This window comes from Pseudopipra pipra, chromosome 1 (genome assembly GCF_036250125.1).
Source record: "Pseudopipra pipra isolate bDixPip1 chromosome 1, bDixPip1.hap1, whole genome shotgun sequence".
NCBI lineage: Eukaryota > Metazoa > Chordata > Aves > Passeriformes > Pipridae > Pseudopipra > Pseudopipra pipra.
Window position 1 is genome coordinate 8,135,589 of NC_087549.1, and position 23,275 is coordinate 8,158,863.

General features: G+C 41.8%; 1 protein-coding gene and 1 long non-coding RNA gene across 2 annotated transcripts in view; one reads left to right on the forward strand and one right to left on the reverse strand.

Annotated features, from left to right (window-relative positions):
- Nucleotides 1-23,275, reverse strand: part of TG (thyroglobulin) — a 151,678-nt gene that overhangs the window by 116,375 nt on the left and 12,028 nt on the right. Inside the window, exons 6-20 of the mRNA XM_064644475.1 lie at nucleotides 22,596-22,702; nucleotides 21,341-21,484; nucleotides 19,342-19,527; nucleotides 14,989-16,053; nucleotides 13,141-13,728; nucleotides 11,713-11,955; nucleotides 11,257-11,394; nucleotides 10,608-10,685; nucleotides 10,046-10,158; nucleotides 9,022-9,133; nucleotides 7,643-7,843; nucleotides 3,642-3,851; nucleotides 2,094-2,248; nucleotides 1,447-1,603; nucleotides 22-246 (exon numbers count right to left, since the gene is read on the reverse strand). Coding sequence (XP_064500545.1) covers nucleotides 22-246; nucleotides 1,447-1,603; nucleotides 2,094-2,248; nucleotides 3,642-3,851; nucleotides 7,643-7,843; nucleotides 9,022-9,133; nucleotides 10,046-10,158; nucleotides 10,608-10,685; nucleotides 11,257-11,394; nucleotides 11,713-11,955; nucleotides 13,141-13,728; nucleotides 14,989-16,053; nucleotides 19,342-19,527; nucleotides 21,341-21,484; nucleotides 22,596-22,702 — 3,722 coding nt within the window. The remainder of the gene's footprint in view (nucleotides 1-21; nucleotides 247-1,446; nucleotides 1,604-2,093; nucleotides 2,249-3,641; nucleotides 3,852-7,642; nucleotides 7,844-9,021; nucleotides 9,134-10,045; nucleotides 10,159-10,607; nucleotides 10,686-11,256; nucleotides 11,395-11,712; nucleotides 11,956-13,140; nucleotides 13,729-14,988; nucleotides 16,054-19,341; nucleotides 19,528-21,340; nucleotides 21,485-22,595; nucleotides 22,703-23,275) is intronic.
- Nucleotides 20,669-21,431, forward strand: LOC135409240 (uncharacterized). The gene is made up of 3 exons (XR_010428113.1): nucleotides 20,669-20,889; nucleotides 20,996-21,095; nucleotides 21,318-21,431. It is a non-coding gene; the product is annotated as an uncharacterized LOC135409240 (long non-coding RNA).

The following is a 23,275-nucleotide window of genomic DNA, read 5'->3' on the forward strand; positions in this document are numbered from 1 at the left end:
GAAAGCTTAAGTGAGACATACCACATCCTTGCAATTTTGGGACTGCTTTTCCAGGAGATGAAATTCTTCGAAACCCACTTCTACATCCTAGCTGCACACGTGGAGACAGATCAAATGCTTCATCCCGGGGAAAATCAATCACAGAATCTGCTAGGAACTGCTTGGAGTCCAAATGCAGCAGAAAATCACCATCCTTTATCTCTTTTATAAATGCTCCAATGAGATTTTCCCCAACAATTGCATTTTCTAAAGAGGGGAAAAACACAACAAAATAGCATGAAAGACATTTCCAATTTGGGAATAGATAACCACACAGAAAATGATGAACATAAAGTTAAAAACATAGGCAAGTGCAGAAATACAAGCATTTTAACAAACAGCAGACCTAAATGAATCTGTACAGTGTCTATCAAATTAAAGTCTTAATTTGCTCACTGTTCTTGAATACACCAGAAAACACCTTAAACAGAAAGACTCAAAGCTGCCTTAGATGGTAATGGAAGTTGGAACATAAAGGAAGTTGATGGTGCCGTGACTAGAGCTCTGTCTCTTCCAAAACCATACAGTCATTCCGTGAAAAAACAATTTTAGTAATACAGGCAGTTTATAGTCTAGAGAGGGTCAAAAAGGTAATGCCCTCAAAGAGGGACACTTTTAAAAAAAAAATTAATGTAAAATTTAATATAAAACCAAAACTGAACACAGGATTTGAAGTGTGGTCTCACCAGTGCTGAGTACAGGAGGACAATCACTGCCCTGGCCCTGCTGGCCACACTATTCTTCATACAGACTACTATTCTTGATATGCCCACAGAGGGTATTTGAACCTGGGATATGTTTTTTGTATCTTTTATCTTAAAGGAAAACAGTGATTGCTTTGAAAGAGTTTCCTTACACCATCCCTAACTTGCATGGAAACCACAGCAAAGATCTGTCAGTTGGTGCACAGTTGCTCTAGGATATCCAAGGTAAGGGTCATTCTTTAGTGTCAAGGCAATGCAATCAACAGAAAAAGGGGGGAAAGAAAAAAAAAAGAAAAAAAAACAACTTGGAAGAAATTATTTAAATTTTTGGCAACATGTGAACTGTGTTTCTCTGAGTACAATGAATAAGAAACACAATCTTTTCCATCACTGAGGACATGACCGATGGAAATGAACATCTGGGACAGTTCAGCTCATGCCCAATAAAGTAATTTTCAGTCCCTGTTAAGGCAGCTGGGAGAGGCACTGCTATCTGAAAAAAAACATTGAATTATGGCTCCTTTCCACTGTGTGGTCACAGCCTGAAAGGAGAAATACATCAACACCAAAATCTCAAAAACACAACACCAGTGTTATACAGGCAGTGAGCATTTATAATTCCTAAGAGCGGACACAGGGAAGCAAAACAACTAAAAGCAAATCAGGTTTAATCCACAGAAATATCAGGGGAAGAAAAACTCACCAATATCATGTAAATCAGGGAGAGAAGCTGTCGGGATGTTTTCCAGCTGAGTCCTCCACGTGACATTCACTCCCAGGCGGTCTGTGCTCAGGCATTCAACATAGACAGTGGAATCATCACAGACAGAAACTGAGCCAGTATTCCCAAATGCATTTACCTCGAATTCAGAATCAAATGAAACCACAGTTAGTCAACCTGAGAACTTTCTGGTTCTGGCCTTGCAGTATACCATGCTCAAAAGTAACATTTACAAAAGGGACTGTAAAAACAGAAGCAAAAAAATATAATTTTAGCCAGTCATTTACTCACTGTTAGAATAGTCAAAATACTCTCTTCCATTTAAACAAATTTTTCATAAATACTGGATTGATGTGATATGACTTCTTGGCTAGAACTAAGCTGATCTGCTGATGTGGTGTCAGAGAGACTAAAACTCCTATTTTTCCACTCATCTATATGAGAGTGCTGCCAATCCTGACAGATTTCATGGCATGTTCTGTTCTTCCACCTCTCTCAGGCAGGCAAAGGTCTATGTTGTGTTTCTTTTTTTTTTTTTAATATTAAAAAACCCAACCAAAGAAAACAAAAACAAACAAACAACAACAACAAAACTCTAACACCAATAGAGAATAAGGAATTTAAATTACCTGAAGGTGACATAAACCACGAGCCTTCAACTCATCTAAAATAAATATCTGGAATGCCTGGAGTAATCCAGAGTAGTCAGAACTACATGTATTCTCAGGAGGCAGGAGTAGTTGAAAGTGTGTTTGAGCTTGGACCGTCTGGAATAATTGGAGCTCTAAAAATAAAGTAGAAAGGGCATTTAGTAACCTCACTAATGAAGACCCTGACTTTCAGCGTTACTTGAGGAAAGACAACATTGATTTGACATTCTCACGTTGTATCAATAGTATCTTCCCATTTTTAGGTGAAAGTACTTGAGTTGTCAGTTGTAAATAATAAGCAGCAAGAGAAAAGCTTGATAAATATATATGTTGTGCATTAGGGAAAAAGCCAGGTTATACAGTTATATAATAGTAAAGAGATGTTTTACACTGGAGCTCTAACTCACAGAAGGGTAAGGAACAATTTGAATCATTAATGATGATTTTTCACAAGCCTTAACAGATAGCAATTTCCAGAGAACTACATGAAAGCTGACATTATGCCAATACTTCGAAAAGAAAGAGGAAGACAAGAATTATTGGCCTGTCTACTTTCACTTTTCTTACACACAATCATGAAAACGTTCATATTAAAAAAGTACTCCCCTCTGGCCTTACAAAGTTATTCAACTGCCATCAGCAAACATGGAACTTATTTCATAGCATGCTAAAAAATCTAACAAACACAGTCACAGACAGACAAAAGTCTGAAATTTTAAAGTTTAAAAACATTTGCATCTGGAATAGAAGACCTGAGTACAATTGGAAATGTGATAATATAAGAGTCCTAGAATGAGTTTAATCCATTCTGGAGATTGATTAATGAGTTTAACCTACTTTGAAAATGAAAAGTAGCTGCAAGTTAGACATCAAAACCTGCATTTCTCAAAGTCCAGCACTGCTATAAATTGCCATTTTTGATCAGAAAATGTCTCTATTTGAAATAATTGAAAAGGTCAACAATAGTACCCAAGTACATGAGTTCTGAATACACAACCAATTCTTCCAAGAATTAAAGTGACATTTTTTTCTTGAAAGCAAAATGGTTTGAAAAACACCAAAAGCCAGTGAACAAAGACAACAATAATCCTAAAGGACAGGCTGCTGCTGCAAAAAAGATGCAAATGTAACAGTGACTTGATTATGCAAATAAACAGTCGAGTTCTGCCAAATTCAAACATCTGGCGCTCATCTGGTCTTCCAGGACTAAGTAGTTCCATCAGAATTACTTATGGTGCCAGCATCTTTTAACTAACAAAGAAAAATCTGCAAATAGATTGAATAGCTATTTATAGCTATATTATTACAGGCAAGCAGAGCTGTTTCTGGCACAGGGGCCAGCCAAGAGCCAGAGGTGAGGATGGCAGAAGACAGGGCCAAATAACTTCACCTCAATTTAGCAACCCCCTTATAACTGTTACGCCCTATTATTGTCATTCACACAGCAGCTTTCTGATGAAAGCTGATTTTTGTGCATCTGTTTACTCTGCTCTGAGCCCTTCCCAACCCCCAGCAGCTCTGACATACTCTGGCAGGCCTGGAGGAGTGGGGCAGCCTGGACCCACCGCCGCTGCTGCTCATCACACTGGAAGGAGGTGCTGGAAGAGGCACTGTGGAAGCCCCGACGACACACCAGCTGGCACTGCTGGACACCTGGAGCTTGTCCAGAAATGTTTTCACAAAGTACAGCTCCGTTGGGAATAGAAGAGGCACCGAAGGGCAGAGCACACTGCGGACCTTCACGTGAGAAAGGAGATATGTATTAGTGGCATAATATTATGACTTCTAGTAAAAAGTCCACAAAATCTTCATATCAGCAGGGAAAATGTAGACAGCACTCTGCATTTCCCACTCAACAGCTTGGATCTGGTTTGATGTCAGTATGGTTCAGTTTACTGAAGCTGAGGAAAAGGCACATTATCGGCTTTGATGGGTAATGCATTGGGTCCAGAAAGGTATGTGTATGGTTTCTAAGAACAGATACATTTTAAACAGCCATGAATAAACTTAAGCAGGAAATGAGAAGGAGATTTCTAACCATCAGCAGAACAAAACTTTACAAAAGATATCGAGTGGAAACAGGCAGGGCCAAAAAAACCTTATCTCAATTCCCTTCAGACTAAAGTCTGAAAACTCTAAGATCAGGAGCTCATGACTGTGGTGTCTTCAAGAACCAAGATGTTTCTAGTGACCCAGCAGATCAGCATATACAGTTTATATATATAGAATTAGTAGTATACAGCTTTGGAATTGGAGCACAGTTTTTCCTATCAGCTCACTCTGCATCAGTACAGTCATTCCAGTCCTGCTACTCCACTGGTAGTAACAGACTATTTTTGTAGGTTAACTACAATGATAATTCATTTCTACTAATCAGAACAAACCAACTGTTTCACTCAGTATTAGTCAAATCCCAATCGAGCTACTAAATATATCTGGTAATAATTAAATATTTATGAGTTCTAGAGCTACAAAACATAGGAATAATAAAGAACTTCCTTGCTTAGAAATAAATATAAAGAAAAAGATGTTATCATACAATTCACTTGCTTGGTGTATACATAGATCATTTTCCAAACTGCAGTGCTCAGATCAGCCCCTAGTCACTGGAGGGAGGCAAACATTGATGATAGTTCAGGTCTGAGTCTCCCTCTCCCCTTCTGATGGAGATATGAAGATCAACTCCATAACTTAGCAGCCACCTCGGTTAAAGCTTAAAACAATGCAGGATGAATCTGGGATACAGTGTGTTCAGCATATCTTTGTTTTCAAACCCTGTGTATTTCAATGACAAAATAAAAGGCTTTCATATCTTGCTGAATATTCAAAGGCATATTTTTTTTTAAGTCTCCTTTATAGCATCATTTCTGCAAGAACTCTGTTAATGTGGTCACTACATTCCTTTGCTTCACTCACTGACTCTGTAGCCAGACTCTTTTTCTCAGTAGAGGTGGAAACCTGGCATCCTTGCTTTAACAAACTTTTAATAAATCTCCCAAGATTTTAGGACCAAAAAGATATCACTGTAAAAGAGACAGTAATACTTATCCTGACCATTTAAACTACATCCACAGCCACGTGTTAATTACATTAATATCTCTTTATACAAAGTATGTAAAAACCATCCTGTGGTTTCTTAATTGCTCTAACACGTTTTTATATCCAGCAAGTCATATCCAGTCTCAGCTGTATGCTGCCACAGTCTTTTACTGCCTGTTCCAATGAGATTTGTCTTACGAACCAGGGAAATAACTACCCCTCAAAACTCAAGAGATCAACGGTTTCCTGGTGTGGTTTAGAGGTTTCAGTTCACCACTAATTAGTTCACCACTAATTTGCTCATTTATCCCTCTACAGATGTCACTTCATTTACTTCTATTATCAAGCCTGCACCATTTTGTGATTATTCTGTTTCTTGGTCCTGTAGGAGTGAATCATGATCCAGTTGAATATTGACACTTCTTTCACAGGTGATTCTAAAGATTTCCACAAGGAAACTAACATCTCCAGGGCCTTCTCTGGAAACCTTTCTCTTCTCTATCTCTACTCAGAGTTGTGGGCAGTGGCATGAGGATGGGAGACGCCTGTGAGGACTGCAAGAATACTTGGCATCGTCCCTCCAGTGCATGTCAACTAGAAGAAGTTGGATTCTACCTCTGATGGAAATGATTAAACTAATGAAAAACTTGCATGCACTGGGCACTGTGGATTATTACTTTCTGTTTACAGCTGTCTGTTCTGATGCTGAAGAAGAAGTTTATCATATATTCCCACCAAAACAGTTTCTTTTCCTGATAGACAAGTAGTGAGAGATTATTCCTTTTTCCTGAATGATTATTAGTAGTTCTCAGGACTAGAGGTATAAGGCTGGATAGACTGAGGAGAAAAGTAACTTTTTCTTCTTTATTTTTACACAATTACTAAGTTGTTTATCATGAAAAGTTCCATTGTTATTTCAAAATCCAGAAAAGTAATTAAAAATTATTTCAATCTCTATGCAGAAAGTAACAAATAGCTTTTGGTTAAGCCAGGTTTCCACTATATTTTCAAAGAAGTTCTCCCTCTCAGCTCAGTCTTTGAAAAAAGAAAGGTCATTAATCATTCAGTCGGTGTTTCCTCTAGGACAAGTACAGCATTACAGGATCCCAAAAAACAACAGATATGCACCCAAAATGTAAAATCATCTTAAAGGCATATCTTGGGGTACACCTACATCCTCCTTAGAACATATTCCATAAATTCTGTTGGAATTCAGGGGGAAATCTAGAAAATGAGCTTTCATGGAGAGAAGAAGATATCAAGGACTTCACATGTACAACTAGTTTGAGTTTTGTCTGGAGCTCATCTCCTCAGAGCTTGGATGGGCATCTCCACACAACACCACAAGCATGGGGCAGATACAACCATGAGGTCTCCTTCTGGCTTCTCATAAAATCCCATCCTCCTAACTCTCCTTGAACAAGAGAGTTCAAAGAAAATTATGTTGGTGGTGGTTTCCAAGTTGACCGAGCAGCTACCTAGTTGATTAAAACACCTTACAGGCAGCTGGGTAGACAAAGGCATTTGTATCCTAGGATTGTAGAATCATTAAGGTTGGAAAAGACCTGTGAAGATCACTGAGTCCAGCCATTAATCCAGCACTGCCAAGTCTGAACCATGACCATCCAGCACTGAACCATGACCCCATATCAGACTCACTGTAGGAAACTGAAGTAATTTCTTATCATATGGTCTCCTTTCCCTACATTTTTGTCAAAAAAAGCCCAAACCAAACCGAACAAAATCAAACAAACAAAAAGAAATCCCACCAACAAAAAAACTACGGAAACAGCAGTGTTCTGAAGACACCAGTTGAAGGTTTTCTTTTTACATCTTTTTACATTAGTTTCCACTAACCACTACACTTTGGAGCACAGCCTTGTAGAAAGTTTAATTAATTTTGCTACACTTCAGTGATGAGAAGATGTATAAAGAGCCACTGCAAATTAAATTTATTCAAATTCCTCCCATTTGGACATCTCACTGGAAACCCTGAGTGAATTCCAGTGCTTCACAGCTCCGGTCATGCAGGAAATACTCTGTGAATATGTAGCATTTTGGCACATCCTTTTCACAATTCTGGTCACAAGTCAAGAGTTGGAATGGCAGAAGCATACATTTTTCAAATTTTATTTCAGTCAGCTGAATGGTTTTTAATCCCAGAGCCAGCTCAGACTGGAACAGATTCAAGTTTGCAGCAAACTGTTCAGATTGACTTTATAGCTGGGTTTTATAGCTCAACTGGTTTGATTCAACCAATTTTATGAATAAAAAGATACGGTCCCTTCTCCTTTTTCCCTGACAAAGCACCTGAAGAAAACTGGACATCATGCCCAGGCAGGTCTGGGCAAAGATAAGCATGTTGCTTGAGCAAAAGTCTCTACAGGTCTGAAGAAATAGGATTAAATACAACTAAAGAGTGGAAAAATTTAGGATCTGGTTTAAGTTCCAGACCTGGATTTGCTCATGTACCTCAAGCAGGAACTCACTTGCACATGCTGGTCTTCCTCCACTCACTCGTGTCCCTGGCACCTCCTCTCCATTGTCAAAGACACACCAGCAGCTCTCCTGACCCTGGCTGCACTGCACAGGTGAGAAACTCCCATCCCCTCCTTCACACTGTGGGATGTAGCCTTTGGCAGAGTCTCGTGAAACAGCTTTAGACTTCAGCATATTACAGAAACTGGGACCTTTAAAGAGAGAAATTCATTGCAAGTTACAGAAGAGAAGACAATAAATTGTCCTACAGGGTTTTAACAGCAGTGCTGTCAGACTGTTTTGTTAGAAGGAAGAAAGATGAGTGATCATGAAACTATAAATAATTTTAATTATTACAGAAATGGGAAATTTTACTTCCACTAGAAAACACATTTTTTTTCTAAAGAATAAAGTGTAAGTTATATGCTTTTACATGAATAAAGTAATTGAAAAAATTGTTATTTTTTTCCATAAGTTTCATAGTATATCATTTAGACACTGATATTTAAAAGGTTAAAAAAATCAAACTAATCTTTTTATCAAAAATTTTTGATCAAGGTAATCTTAAATGTAACAATATGATCATCTACTTTTTAAAACAGTTAATATGTCCTAGTTTCATACCGACAAAACTGGGGGGAAAAACAGCCATGAAAAAGCAATATTTATGGTCTCCCACAAACACACAAAGCAGGGACATGAGCGAGCAGAACCACCCCCCGACAAGAAGATCCAAAAAGTTCAATCTGAACTTGAGACAATATTGTTCTTACTAATTTTGTTTGCAGAAAACCACTAGCTAAAGAACTGCAGAACAAGCACAGCAGAACTGTGGGCTCTTGGGCTGCCTGTACTGTTCAGAAGAGCAGACCCAGGGCACGGGCTCCAATAGAGCATCCCAATTCATGCAAACGGCAATTCTTTAACTTTTGAGTCGACCACCTCCTATGAGACTTCAACAATTCTCTGCCTTTATTTGAAGACAATAAAAAAGGTACTAAAGGTCCAATTCCATTCCATAAAGTGGTTGAGGACCATGCCAAATGGACTCGGTGCCTGCATGTGGCCTAGTTCCCACAGCTCAGAATTCACTGCCTTAGAAAAGTCTAAGAATTTTCTCTGGTGGTAAGAAATGGAAGGTAAAAAAATGGATAGCAGCCTGTCCATCAGTTTGTCTAAACTAGTTTATTTCTGGTGTTACGAAAGTAAGGGGTAATTATTTTCGGACACCCTTTCAGTGTTGATGTGCTTGTATGTACTGTGTCACTGAGGAATTAAACTACAAGCCTCCCATGTTTCACAGGCAGCGTTCTGAAAAGGGAAACACATATGCTGCTAAGCATGAGGCATTTCCACAAGCACCACAGGTGGTGGGCAAAGCATTACTCACACTCAGGATTGCCATCCAAGGCTTTGCTGCCACGCTGAAATATTTCTCCTGACGCAGGATTCACACACCAAATACCTGTGTCAGATCTCTGTAGCACAGCATATTCGCCTGTCTAAAAAAAAAATGAAGGACATGTCACTGTAGAGTAATGCATTTTAATACAGTTATGCCTCAATCCATACTCCAAAGGTTGGTTAAATTTTTTTATTTATTTACATTATCTATTGTCTTTATTTTGTTGTATTTTTATTGTACTAATTTTTCCATTAATATAACATATTGAAAAAAATCAAAAAATACCATCTACCTAATTTAATACATAGGCAAGTCCCCGAGAGAATCAAGAATCATTTAGGTTGGAAAAGACCTCTAAGATCATCAAGTCCAAACATTAAATAGGATGCAAACTAAAAGCCCATTGAGATGAAGTTCTGGTAAAATCCTGGATTGAAATGTGTTCTAAAATGTGCAGATGTGGTGCTTAAAGATCTGGTTTAGTGGTAGACTCCACAATGCTGGGGTAATAGTTGGGCTTGATGATCTCTGAGGTCTTCGAACCTAATGATTACATGATTCTATATGATAATGATTCTATTACATGAAATCTCTGTTCTTGCCCATCTCTATCCTGCTCACTGTCACATTTTGAGAGCATCATGGACCCTATTCTGGGATATCTGCATCCAGCTCTCCTGTAATTCTCTCACAGCTCAGGAAGAAAGAGCCCCCAAATGTCAGTCAATTAAGGTGTGCCTTCCAAGCACAACTCTGCAAAAGCACCAGGCAGAGCCAACCTGTGGGAGGGAATTGTGGGCAGGAACAGTTTCCTCTTCCCAGTCTTCACCTCAGAACTATTTAAGTTCTCTCTTCTGCAGGGCAATGCCTGCTGTTAGTTTTGCCTTACTCTTTTCTTTCAGGTTAATAGAAATGCACAAGGGATGCTTAAGGAGCATGGGCTGAAAGTGTACAGGACTTTGGCATGGTGTGAGCAAAACTGCTTCCTCCCTAAGTCATGGTAAATCACCTCAAGGCAGTTGGGGATGAATAGATCAGCTGCAGACACATCCACCTTTGAGCCGCTCTGTCTCCAGCTGGAAATTAATGCATTGGTTTGAGACCGCTGACATGAAGTCTGGCCTGTGAGAGGGAAAACGGACATTTACATTAAAATAAAATCGAGTTCTGAGACCTAAGCAAGAGAAAGGCATCTGTCACCATCTCCTTCACACATCTGCAATAGGCTCTCCTACAGCCTCAGGCAGGGAATTCCTGATTAGTATTTGATAACCACAGAACAGTTGAGGGTGGAAGGGACATCTGGAAACATCTGGTTGGACAGCTGGTCCAATCCCCCTGCTCAGGCAGGGCCACCAACAGTAGAGGGTCCACTCTCAAATCATGCAAGCCAAAATCATGCATAATTAAATGAAATGAATTAGCAAAATAAGCATAAAATTAATTTTTCTTTTCTTACAGCAGTTAGAAGCAAGCCCTACTTCATGCATATCATACTAGAATTTTCAATAAAATATTAAAATTTGTAAGAACAAGTACAGAAAAATATTTAGGAAGAAAAACCAACTGACATTTGGGAAGTTCTGCTGAGCGTGAGACCAAGGAATCCATGACATAACGTCCTCTCTCATCCACGCACCAGCAATGACCTGGCCAGGGAAGAAGAGCAGCTTTATTTTAAATGATGTATTGCAGTGTGCTTTGTTGCATACTGGGAAGATTTTCAGCCTCAGCACAACTATAGAAAGGGCTCAGTAAATCTAAGTCACAGTTAACTCTGCTATCCAGGGATCAGTAGACCACACCTGAGAGCAGTGGTGAGAATGGAAATATAGCAGCTCTGGTGAGACTCTCCCGTTGCAGCCCTATCCTGAAGCATATCATCTAATCCCAGAAATTTGGCATCACCCATGAACTCGATGAGCATGCACTCCATCTCATCATCCTGGTCATGAATGAAGGCACTAAGCAATACCAGCCCCTGGAATGAGCCCCAAGGAACACAACTAGCAGCAAGCAACTGAATAGCTACTAATTTTTGTGCCCCAGTGAGCTGCCACTTGAGTCCCTCACTCCAGTCAATTTTCCACACATCTTGTAGACCACATCACCCTTCTCCAGTCTGACTACAAGAATCCTGGTTTTCTACCTTTTTATTAGAGTTCTTCTTAGTTTTTATTTGCTCAGACACCCCAGAGTATCTCATTAGGAATTGCTCACCTGTGCTCTCATAGCACTGAGTTGGCTCCCAGTTTCCCAGGCCATCACACTGTGGGATGTAAGGGAGAAATCCCAGCTGTGCTGCTTCCCCAGCAGAACCTTTTGAAGAAAAGTGAGTCTGCCAATAGAAGCGCAGGACTATAAAAGAGAAGTAAAAGAAAGCTCTTAGTGTCCAATACAGGATATTTTAAATGTGTTCACAAAAACCTGAGTGTCCTCTGTACTTCAGAAGACAAATTAATAATTTTGCAAGTACGTAAAGGCTGGTAAGTGCCCAGATTTTATATCTGCACTGTGTCATACATATGAGACAACTGAAATCAGCTCTTGGGTTGGCACGTTAATGACACTGATTAATTATACCTGCTGAGTTGCACTTCCTTTGCAGCAAAGTACACTTGCACAGATCCTGGGCATGACTCCACTTAATTAAGCCCTCATCTCCCTTTCACCCACCTGACCATGCAGCCAGCTGGAGAGCAGAGTCACTGCCTGAGAGCAGCTTTTGGGAGTCCAGCACCTGTGACTCATAGGGCCGAGCAGAGCGCAGGAGGTCCCTGTCTGTGAGCTGTATCCCTTTTGCCATCAAGAAGCTCTCTCCAAAAGCAAAGTGGGACTCATTTGAGGCTAAGATGAGCTGCTCTGCCTCCTCCATGAATTTCATGGCTTTCTGCTTCACACCTTCACATATACCAGGACCTGTAGAAGCAAAGGTATATTAACAACTTTCATCTAAATCCAGTGAAGGTTTTCATGCGAAAACTAGCTGGTCTTTTAATTAGAATCATCTGCTTCCTTCTGCACTAGCTCAGTTTTGAGTTGCATAATGAAGCAAGTGAAGGCGACTTGTCTTGTTAAATGCTTAGCTACTTAATAGCAAGAGTCTGAGAGTACCAGGAATCACCCAAATATTCTCCAAGTCCTAGGCCAAATGCTTGATGATTTTAAATTAAGTCTTCATTGGTTATAAATGAGTTAATATGTCTCTACAGAACATTCCCTCAGTTGCTGCCATAAAAAACTGTGAATGATCGGAAGTGAGAGTCAGAAAGGAAAACAAACATCCCTTGGGTCCAGAGTGGCCACTTGGCCTGTCCCCTCCATACATCTACTGACTCAGAAAGGGTATTTCAACACACTGAACCAGCTGCATGAAAGCTGCTCCTCCAAAATAACTCTGCTAATCTGCTTCATCCCCTTTATTCTCCACCTGCCCACAGAACTGGAATCTCTGGCAGTTTGCCATTCATTGTCCTATCCCTTCTTCACACCTGGAAAAATACTACATGATGAGAATGATTTCAGTGATGACATTTATAATTCAGGTCATTTGCTGAAGTAACCCCAAAGAAGGCCCAGCAGCTTTGGTGGAGGTCTCTAGACAGAGGGATCACCAAACTTCAGTGCTGGCCTCACTCTTCTCCTAGTGACTTCTAGGAGACACGTGTTAGTCTTGACCACATAGTAAGAATCAGCAAAGAAAATCCCTCTTGCTTCATTTTAAGGCATTCTTGAAAGTTATTTACATCACTGTGTAATCCTGAATTTTCCATAAACTCTTCACACTTCCTAACTTCAAAGTGTCCTTTGCCATCTGACTAAGTATCTTCTGCAAAATCATTACATGTCCAAACTCCAAATTACAAAATCTACACAAACTTGAAATGGAACTTTATTCCTCCTTATTCCCAAAGCTGAGGCACCAGTTATTTATCAGAAATGAGTTACCCCATTTCTGATGTCAAGCAATAATGTCAGTACTGATGACCTTTCTGACAAGTTATTGTCTGCTACTTCACAACGATTGAAAGGACTTCCTTCTCCTGTGGCATAAAAGAAAAGACCAGAAACAGTACTACTTACATGCCAGAAATTGTTACTTACATGCAGGAACCTGGTTCACTCCTGCCTTTGTTCCTTGCAGCTCTTCTCCTTTGCTATCAACACACCAGCAATCACGAAGTTCAAAGTGGCCTAATGGAGCACTGAAATCAGTATAGGGTCCTGGGTAATATGTCAGCTGCTCATTCAGAAGCTGCCAGAAAGTATATGGATCCAGCAAAATGCTCTGAGATGCACTGGTCAAGTTTCCCTCCAGCACTTCAGGTGGGAGATCCGTGAAGGAGGAATACATGGCAAATGTGGGAAAGACATTCTGGTGCCCAGCCTCATACAAAGCTTTAGCAAAAGCTGAAAAGCCTTTAGATGATGCCTCTTTATATCCAGATACGATGTTCAATAGATCAGCAATGGGCAGGGGTTTGCCCTCGTTGTTCTCTGCAATCCACCTTTCGTACCACTCGAAGGCTTGCTCGGGAGGGCCACTGCACTGCACCTGCCTCCAGGCACCCTCTGCATCACACTGTGGGAGGTAAATGCTGGAGAGCTGGGACACAGCGCCTGGATCTGACAACAGGAGCTTTGCAGCCTTTAGAAACTCCTGACCAGCTTTAACTTGGCAAGCACTTGGGCCTGGGGAAAAGAAAAAAACATGCAGAGCACATCTTACAAATGCTCTGAAGATATACAATACCCCTACCCCTCTGTTACAATAAACACCACTGCTAAAACTTGGTCACTCATCCCAATACTAACAACAACATTCCTGGCCTGTTACTAAGCGAGCTTAGTGATATTAAGGTCCCATGGTGAACCAGGGTAAGATTTCCAAAGGGACACGAGCCCTGAAAGATGCATAAAGATATGATTTTTAAAAATATGTGAGTACATTAGGTGCCTGTAGTTCTTATTAGGGGGATAGGTGCTTGGTGCCACTAAATGCCTTATTGAATCTGTTTGCACCAACCAGGTATTTTCAGCTACACTTGGTAATCTGGGAGTTGCTTCTTATTCAGCCAATCCCTGCAAAACCAGCCATCTGAATAGCATGGTAACACTGATTTTATTTCCCTTTGAACCTAACCAGAATTTTAAGACTGTGTGTCCTCTCTTCCCATTCTCTACTGAACATTGCTGCTAAATACAAAAATACCATCCCTCAAAATACTGGAGTGAGTTTGATTTGGAAGTCTTTTCTGCCAAATTTCACTTCGCCACCAAGCAGCTCTACAAACCCAGCAACCCACAGGAGATCATCTTTTGGGCACCAGAGAATTCTGAACCTGTTTATTTCTGGTTGCACAGATGGGTTGCTAGATATAAATCCCATCCCAATTCAGATCATTGTGATAAACTCCCTACCACTTCTGCAAACTGTGATTCAAAGGAGCTCCCTCACTACATACCACTCTCTGGATACTCTGATATTCCTCCCAAAATGAGAAGCAGGCTCTTCTTTTGGTCTGTTATACCTGTTGATGTGCCATTTTCAGTTCACAGAAACTTGAAAGACAAGTATCCCCAGCCCATGTGCTTCCTTCTTCCTTTGTATTTCATTAATAGAAGGGCAAGAAGAGGCAATTCACAGTCTATAAGCAAGTTGCCAAATTGATGTCTGAGCAGTCATTTGCAACTCACTTTTCTGGCCTGACTGCATGGCCCTTAGGAGAAGCCTATCAGCCATTGAATTTCTCTCTTTTGTTTGGACAATACATACACTGTACTTCCCACTATCCCCCTGCCACTGCAAAGTTGACTTGCTTTCCTTTTAGGAGACAATATCATTTGTATTCATCATCCATATATCACCAGATACAATCAGATATAAAGAAAGAATTATGAAATTCCAACACAAAAGAAAGCATCTTTAAATTCCCAGTCCCTAAGACTTACATTTCATTGGCTTTCCAGCTTTTCCTCTTATTCCTGGAATAGTCTTGCCATTCAAATCAACACAGAAGCAATTTGTCCCATAACACTGGAGTGGCAGAAAGTCTCCATCCTTGGTACAAGAGGGAATAAAAAGGTCTGATCCCGCAGGCAGACTTTGCTTCAGGTTTTGCAGGTTTCTCCTTTGCTTCTCACAATCAGTGGGACACCTTGGACGTTTGCCTGGAAGTCTTGAGCCTGGAATTTCCTTACCTGAAGTGTCCAAGCACCAGCACTCTCCTGCATAGCACTGAACTTCTTCATACCTCCCTTCCTTGGTGCATGTTGGAACAAACAGATCCCTTGGCTCCTCACCACAGTCTTTGGATCCCAATGCTAGTTTCACCACTTCACCTAAATCTTCAGCAACGTATTTGGGGACAGAAATCACTTGTTGAAGAAAAGTAAAGAACTCTGGCAGTTCCAGAACAGAGGAAAGGAATTTCATCATGTTCTGATTGTCCTGTAGAGTTACTATGCGGCCAAAGCTGCCTACAAGAGGTTTACTCAAAATGGAACTCCCCTTTGATACCTCCAATGAAAATGCCTCAGGTGATTCCAGAGGGCTTTGGCTGTTATTCCTCTCTGACACATCCTCCTGTTGGAAAAATTGGCCAATGCTGTATTTCCCACTAGTGCCAAGTGCCCCTGTGAAGTTAAACTGGATCAAATTCTTCAAGAACCTTCCTCCGAAGAGGTTTTCCTGGAAACGCTTTGGATTGGCAGTAAATTGTAGTGCCACTTGAGCCAGCTCCCTTGACGGGAACATCCCCGTGATGGCTTCACTAAGGGTAGTTTCTAACCCAGAAGTCTGGTTGACAAATGGGCTTTGTGCAACTGGGGATGACAATCCAGAGCCCAGAAACAGCTCCTTGAAGGAAGGAGGGCAAGGTCTTGAAAAGCCAGCTGTTTTTTCCATCTGCTTATCTGGTGTGGAAAACAAACTGGACTGACTGAAGTATCCAGCAGGGCCATAAAAGAGCCTCGTCAAGGCCCGTCGCCTCTCAGAGATGCACCCTTGTTCTTCACCTAGGGAAAGATTTAAGAAAAAAAATGCAAGCTCTGGTATCTTCCACACTTACAACTCTATTTCAAGCAGCTGGGGCAGGAATAACTCAGAAGTGCACATAAACCTGATTCTCAACTGTGCATCGTGCACATTGATATGGAAATTTGAACTGTTATTGCATATGCTATGTAAATAAAATTCACCAGTCAAGACACAAAAGGAAAGGAAATATTACTTCCCTACGCCCGAGTTCTCTGCTCTGCAGGTTCTATTGCTTCCCAATGTAAATCTTCATTCCTGTTTCTATGACTGAAAGAACAAATTCTTTTCCAAATACTGTAACTCCCTGGTAGGATGCCTGCTGCTAATGAAAACCTCTGATGATCCAGGTGCAATATGTGAACCTAAGAAAGAGAAACTTTCTGCAGAAGAACAGAAAGCTTTTTTGACCAATGCCCCCTAAGGAGGAATTTATGGAGGTTCCCTAACTAGATCTGCAGTTTCATAGTGAGGTGTTCATTTACAAGAGGTTTGAAAACAAATTGTTAAAATAAGCAGTAATAGAGTGCTAAGGACCATGGATGGCATTCACAAGCAGGCTGTAAGGGAAAAAACACAAGATTTCAACAAAAGTAGTCAAATATCAGGGTATTGAGGGTACCAACAGTGGCCCTGGCCACCCATACTCTGGGCTAAGCTATGTCACAGGTATAGCTGCATCCAGACCCATCTGTAGATTCATACACAGGCAGCAATGGCTCCAAGTTAGGATGCAACACATCACTGAAGAAGGAATAAGTCATCAAAAAAGGAAAGACCTGGTAAATATAAAGACATTGAGAATCAGACAGACAGGATGGTTACAGCACTGACTGGATCTCTGGAACGCATGCAGCAGCTTGACTCATGTGCCACACAGTTACCTTTCCTTGAAAAGTAGCAGAATTATAGAGAAGGGATGCAAAAGTAGCAGAACTATAGAGAAGGGAGGCAAAAATATTGGAAGGACAGAATATATTTTCCATTAGGAGAGACCATTCAGCTTAAACAAAAAAAAAAATTATAAAGGTTTTCAAAAAACAGGATTCTCTCATCATTCACAGCAGACAATTATTATTCAGTATTTCTCACAAACAGAGAAGTCCAGAAGTGGAACATGGAATTATGATCATGAAATTTATTGCTAGAGATTGCTAGGAAAGATAAAGGGTTAAGGGGCACTTAGGCAAATCCCTGGAAGATAACTCCATACAGGAGGGCTGAGCACAATGATTTGGGCTTAGCCTTCAGTTTGGGGCCCCTCCTCCCTGCAGAAGGATATATGGAAGCTATGTGCATTTTCCCTGTTTCTCACACTTTCTCCCTAAGCACCACTGCTGTCCCAGTAGGGGACAAGACAGCTTTAGTCTGCTCCAGCACAGCCTTCCTTGGGCTCCCCACTCCATCTCCATTTATTCCATGACCAGGCAATATGACAAAACAGTCATAAGCTCTGTTAACAGTAAGGATAAAAGGTGGAAATCTAAAAAAGCTGCTAAAATAGATAAGCAACCAATCTGACATTCTGTGACTGACATCTTTCTCACTCCTCCTGTTGCACATTGTCCTGCTCCACAGCTCCTGGCAGGGACTCAGGGTCCCTCCCAGCAGATTCTTTCAAACACACTTTCTGTAGGATGGGCCCCTCCTGTTTTCAATGTTGGCTCGTGGTTAGAGGGATGGAGAACATTCCTCCAAGGACAAGTAAGTTAGTGCAAGCCACAATTCCACAAGAACAGTAATATGAAACAAATGTAGGATCATGGTTCATAAACCCTCTCCCCTCCTAGCCACCATTGAAAAAATCAAAGCAGAGGGAGAAAGAATAAACACAAAAGCACTGCTGGGGTGAATTTACTGTAAAAGGTCTGAAAAGCAGCACATCCCTTATCAGGACTGCCTGGTGCCCCAGGTGATGTGAGGACCCCACATGCTGCCCACACCTACAGCTCTGGCTCCTCTAGTGTTCACGGTGCTGAGTGTGAGAGCCAAAGACACTAAAGAATCATAGAATCATAGAATTATTAAGGTTGGAAAAGACCTGTAAGATTATCGAATCCAACCACTAACCCAGCACTGTCAAGTCCACAATTAAACCATGTCCCAAAGTACCACATCCACATGCTCTTTGAACATGAAATAAATCAGAGCAGAACTGGAGACACACACACGGAATGTAGGTGTCTGAAACAGACTGCAGCTATATCCTCATGAAATACCTTCTCAGGAGTTAATCTGCGAAACCTCTGCAGAAATTTTTCCCTGCTGAAATTTCCTGAGTCTGCCAAAAAAAGCTGCAAGCAGCCTCAAGTCATTGTCCCCCCTCCCCTTCCTTCCCACAAAAATCATCAGGAGGGCTCAGTAAAGCACATTCAAAGAGAAAACAAGCAGTCCCAACATATGGCGAGGCCCCTCAGAGGTTCCCTTGCAATATCCTTGGTGATCAGCCTCGGAGGCAGGCTAACATTTTCATTTCACAGTAAGCCTGTCTGTGCCCAGAGCACTCTGAGCACTTGGATCTGTGACACCTAGGGCAGATTCCTCCTTCTCTAGTTGCATTGTAAGGCTGTGTCTTGCAGACAGAGCAACTTACTTTCCCTGAAGGCAGCCCCCGCATTAAGACCCTGTGCCCCAGACCTCCAGCACAATCCTGAATATTTAGGTAGTGCACTTCAGGGTGAGGTGTTTTAACTTTCCTCCTCCCCTCCAGCCCTTGCACATTTTTGCTGTCATTTCCATTTAGGGCACTGATTTGATGGTGTATTCTCTGTGGAATCTCTCAAAGCCCAAACCCATACACTTTTTCTGAATTGTTTGTTGTGTGTGTTCTTACTGGATTTGGTAGTTTTCATGGCAAAATATGCAGTGACAGAGATGGGGAAAAAGTGCTCAGGGTGGGAGATGACTTAGAAATTCCACAGCATTTCTTCAAGGGAAAGAGGTAAAACCTAAACCACCATCACTGGCTTCTTTATATTATCCCAGATATTCCAACTTAAGGCCCCAGCTCCTGGAGTCAAGAAACAGATATCAGGGCTGCAAAGAAAAGCCTTGCTGCATGCAAAACTAAAAGGCTAAAGAGAAAAGAAAATAAATATGATATTTAACAGTTTATTAGAATGTGACTCTTAACCCCAGGGAGGTTTCAGGATCTCAGTTTTTGAACACCAGAACCCATCAGAACTGAGAAAGGAGTTGATCCTTTGGGTTTCCTTTACAAGGACGCCAAGAGATGGGCTCATGTTTCCTTTTCCAAACCTCACACCTACCACAGGCTGGGGGTTGTCCTCGTCTCTTTGTGCCTGGGACCTCTTGCCCCTTGGTGTCCACACACCAGCACTGTCCTCCCTGCTGGCACTGCAGTGGCTCGTAGCCCCCGTCGGCGGTGCAGGACGGCACGAAGGGGTGCTGGTAGCGCAGGGCCGCGAAACGCTCAGCCTCACACCTCGAGGGGCCTGCAAGGAAACCAGTGTGAATTAAGGAGGGAAAGCTTAAAGTTTCAGAGCCATCTCTGCTTGATGCCATTGTTTGCCTATCTGGGAGGGAGAAAAAAAAAAAAGTTTAATTTCTTGATTTTTTTCAGTGATATTTCAAGTACCAGCTCGAAACGCAACTTCTCCATCCCCTTTTTCCCCCGGATAATTTGCCCCAGGGTTTTGTACTGCAGGTATTAATTTTTGAAAACTAAACAGAAGATAAAACCTCAACACATTTTTCAGCCACAGTTGCAGGTAGGCAGAGCAGCAGCATCTCTCCCAGGGAGCTCTGCTGGAGGCTGAGGCAGCTCTGGCCCTTAACACAAAAGTGAAGTTGGTCAACAGAGACAGATGTGCAGCTTGGGGGATTGATTTTGTTCTGATTTTGTTTCTGAAGAGAATGAGGCATTGCTCCTGCAAACAAATCTGCACCTGACTCTCGAGATTTGAGCTGGGCCCATCCCACTTCTCTATTTCCCTCTGCAGGGATATGAAGACCCTATTACTGTCAAGCTGGCCTTAACGGCAGAGACACCAAAAAATTCATAAAGCAAATTTTCTGGGCTATGATCTCTCCCGTACAGGACTTTCATCTTCCAACAGAAATTTTGCTTGTTTATATAAAACTGAAATTCTACAGCCTAAACATCTCTTACTTTCAAGAGCTTTCCAGCTACACTCAGCTACCGGTTTGAGGCAGCGAGAGCATCTTATCAGAGCAACCTGCTCATCAAGGAGTCTGACAACTTTCCTAATGCAAGAGGTTTCAGGTGGTGGTGTGAGAGCTGGGTAAGTCACCAGAGCACCCCCTCGGTGGCTGATGAACAGGGTCACATCTCCATCTTGTGGCTGTTACAGCTTCATCTGTTTTGACAGTTGCTGCAGCCCCAGCTACAGCCAGAGCTAAGCCAAAACCACTGTGCAGTGGGAGGAGGAAGACACTTTCCAGACTCCCCAGAATTATCAGCTTGTCCCAAAACCAGAAAAATGTGTGACTACATGGCCAGAAGACTGACATCAGTATCTGCTTAATATTTCTAACGATGCAACTCCTTAGTGAGGGTCAGACAGCAATGTCAGAGGAGTTTTGGTGGGAGGATGAAGTATCATGCAGGGTTTTCAAACTTTCCTTGGCCAAGGCAGTTTTCTTGGGCTCTGGTGCAGGAAGGAGGAGGTACCTGACCTCCTGTCCTGCAGAGTTCACTGTCTGTAGGCAGAGAAACTCTCCCCATGTGCCTGCCCTGACCAGGAATGGGCCCAAGGACAGATCCAAAAGTTCAGCCTTGCTGGCTAAGGCACTACGAACTGTTGTGTGACCTCCTGGGAATGGAGTGTGTTGTGGTCAGTCTAAGATCCTTTCTGTTTCTGAGCGTACCAACATAAATTAGGGAGCATTTTCTCAGGCTTTTAATTTAATAAATCATCATATCCATCTCCATAATCTCAGGGCAAGAGATACAGAGGGTTCATGGGATTTCAACTGACGTGAACTTCAAGTGCACAGGAAAGCGTTGATCAGAGGACACGTACAATCAGCTGGTACGAATGTAAGTGCAGAGTAAGTGTCTTAGTTACTTCTTACCTGTCTTACCTTACTTTTCAAGGTAAGAAGGTAGGTGCAGAGGATAAAAGCCAGCTGTAATTCAGAGTCCTTGCTTCTTGCACTGAAATTGTGTTGTTATAAGCTTTTAGAGTGAGAAACTCCCAGAACAACTCTCCCCAATGGCAGCTGTCATACATAAGCTACGAAACTCTCACCTTTTTTACAGGGCATCACCCGGGTGCTACTTACACCTGAACTTTCCAGAGGTGGCCAGCTGAACTGCCAGGAACCGCCTCTGGAGGATCCGATAGACGCCGGTCTCTGAGAAAGTGCGGGCAGGCTCTGCCGCGGAGAAAACTGTGTCGTAAACCTCATCAAGCAGCAGCTCCAAGCCTGGGAAAGACAGACTTTTAGCACAGAGCCTGGTTTTAAGACAAAAAGTAACCTGGTTTATGTCACCAGAGTAGCAGAACTGGGAGACCATAAAGAAAAAGAAATCCGATGCTCTAAACAGGCCAAATGTGAAGTTATACTGCATAACCCTAATGTACCCAGTGCTGGGTGCCCAGGCACTACCTGTATGCCCTGACATCTATTAAAACAAGAAGGAGAAGCATCTTGTAACTGGCTGTTTGCTGTGGTTTTTTAAGGCTCAATCTGCAGTAAAGACAAGGATGGAATTTTGGAAACTGATGTTATCAAAACCAGTTCCTGGTAATTTTGGTTGCATACTAAAAACCAAGATGATCAGCAGGTTTCCTGTGCACAAATCTTTTGAGAACTTCTCTCCCTTCTGGGAATCAAATGTTGAAGTTCTTGTCTCTCATCTAAATTTTAAACTATTTTGCTTTGCATTTCTCCCTCTTAAAAAAAAATAAAACAAAAAAACCTACAGTATCTAAGGAAGTTCTGGAAGTTCTCAACCTTCTAATTCCTCCTTGTTGAAAATAAAACATTCTTTCTTCTGAAGTGTCCCATCAACTATTAAGATGTCTAAAAGGTATCCTGAGGCTATGAGAGAAGAGGAAGAACCACCTGATGTCCCTGCTAATGGTTAAGGTGGTTGGACTAGATGTTCTGTAAAGGTCTCTTCCAACCCAAACCATTCCATGATTCTACCTGAGCAAGAAGAAAGACTTCATTCTCCAGGCCCTTTATATTCCTCTGTATTTGCTAATTGGACATATTGAATATGAGGCAGCTTTCTGGTTGGACAGAGGATGGACATTCAGAAATCCTATTCCACCATTCCAAAAAGGACAGGGTTAGCTCCCAGGCAGCATCTCCACTTGCTACTGACTGAAGTGGTGCTCCAAAGGGTAGGATTTCATCAGTGAGCTCCAGCCTTTCCCATGGGCACTACACTGGTCACAGTGGTCTTACCCCTTGTAAGAATGAAATTGAAGATCCAAATGAACCTGAAGACTGATACTTGTTATTTGTCCTTTCCCTTGGGAATTCAACACCACCCAAACTAAAGGATTAAATGCTGGTGGGCACTTACCAGTGTCTGCCAACTCCCTCCCCAGGCTGTCCACACAGTGACAGTACCCAGAGATCTCCGGGAACTTCTCCCTCAAGGAGCTGAATGCCTGGAAAGCCCTTGGGAACCTGGAAGCAAAAAAAGCCTCCTGTGAAGAGCCCAGGGAGGGCCGTCAACAACAACAAGCATCATCTATTTCCTTCCTGAATTTGTACAACAGAGGTGTCTGCATAAGGTCAGTACAAAACCCTTTGGTCTCCTTTTGGCAACCAGGCTCTGACATGATCCAGATCAGTGTTCCAGCAGGATAACAAGTCTCCTAAATGCCATTTTTTAAAGAAACACATGACAATCTCCCTTCAGACAGATTCCTGACCCTTCCTAAGCAGCCACCCAGCATCTAACACTCATTTTCAATTAGATTCTCAACTTTGAAAGCCTGCCAAAGAGTGTAAAATAGAAGGGCGTTGGCTTAATGTTATTATAGGACCCATATAGTAGCTCCTTCCACAAATCTGCACGGGATGGCAGAAAGCCTAAACAAACAGGTTGCTCCCCCTTCCCTACATGCTACGTGTGCTTTCTGCACTGAAATAAGTACAAAAGCTGATAAAAACCTCGCTAATATCTTTCATTTTCAGGGCATGGCTCAACAGATTAAGGAGAAGGAAAAAGGGGTTTTAATGTGCTACAAGTAAGGC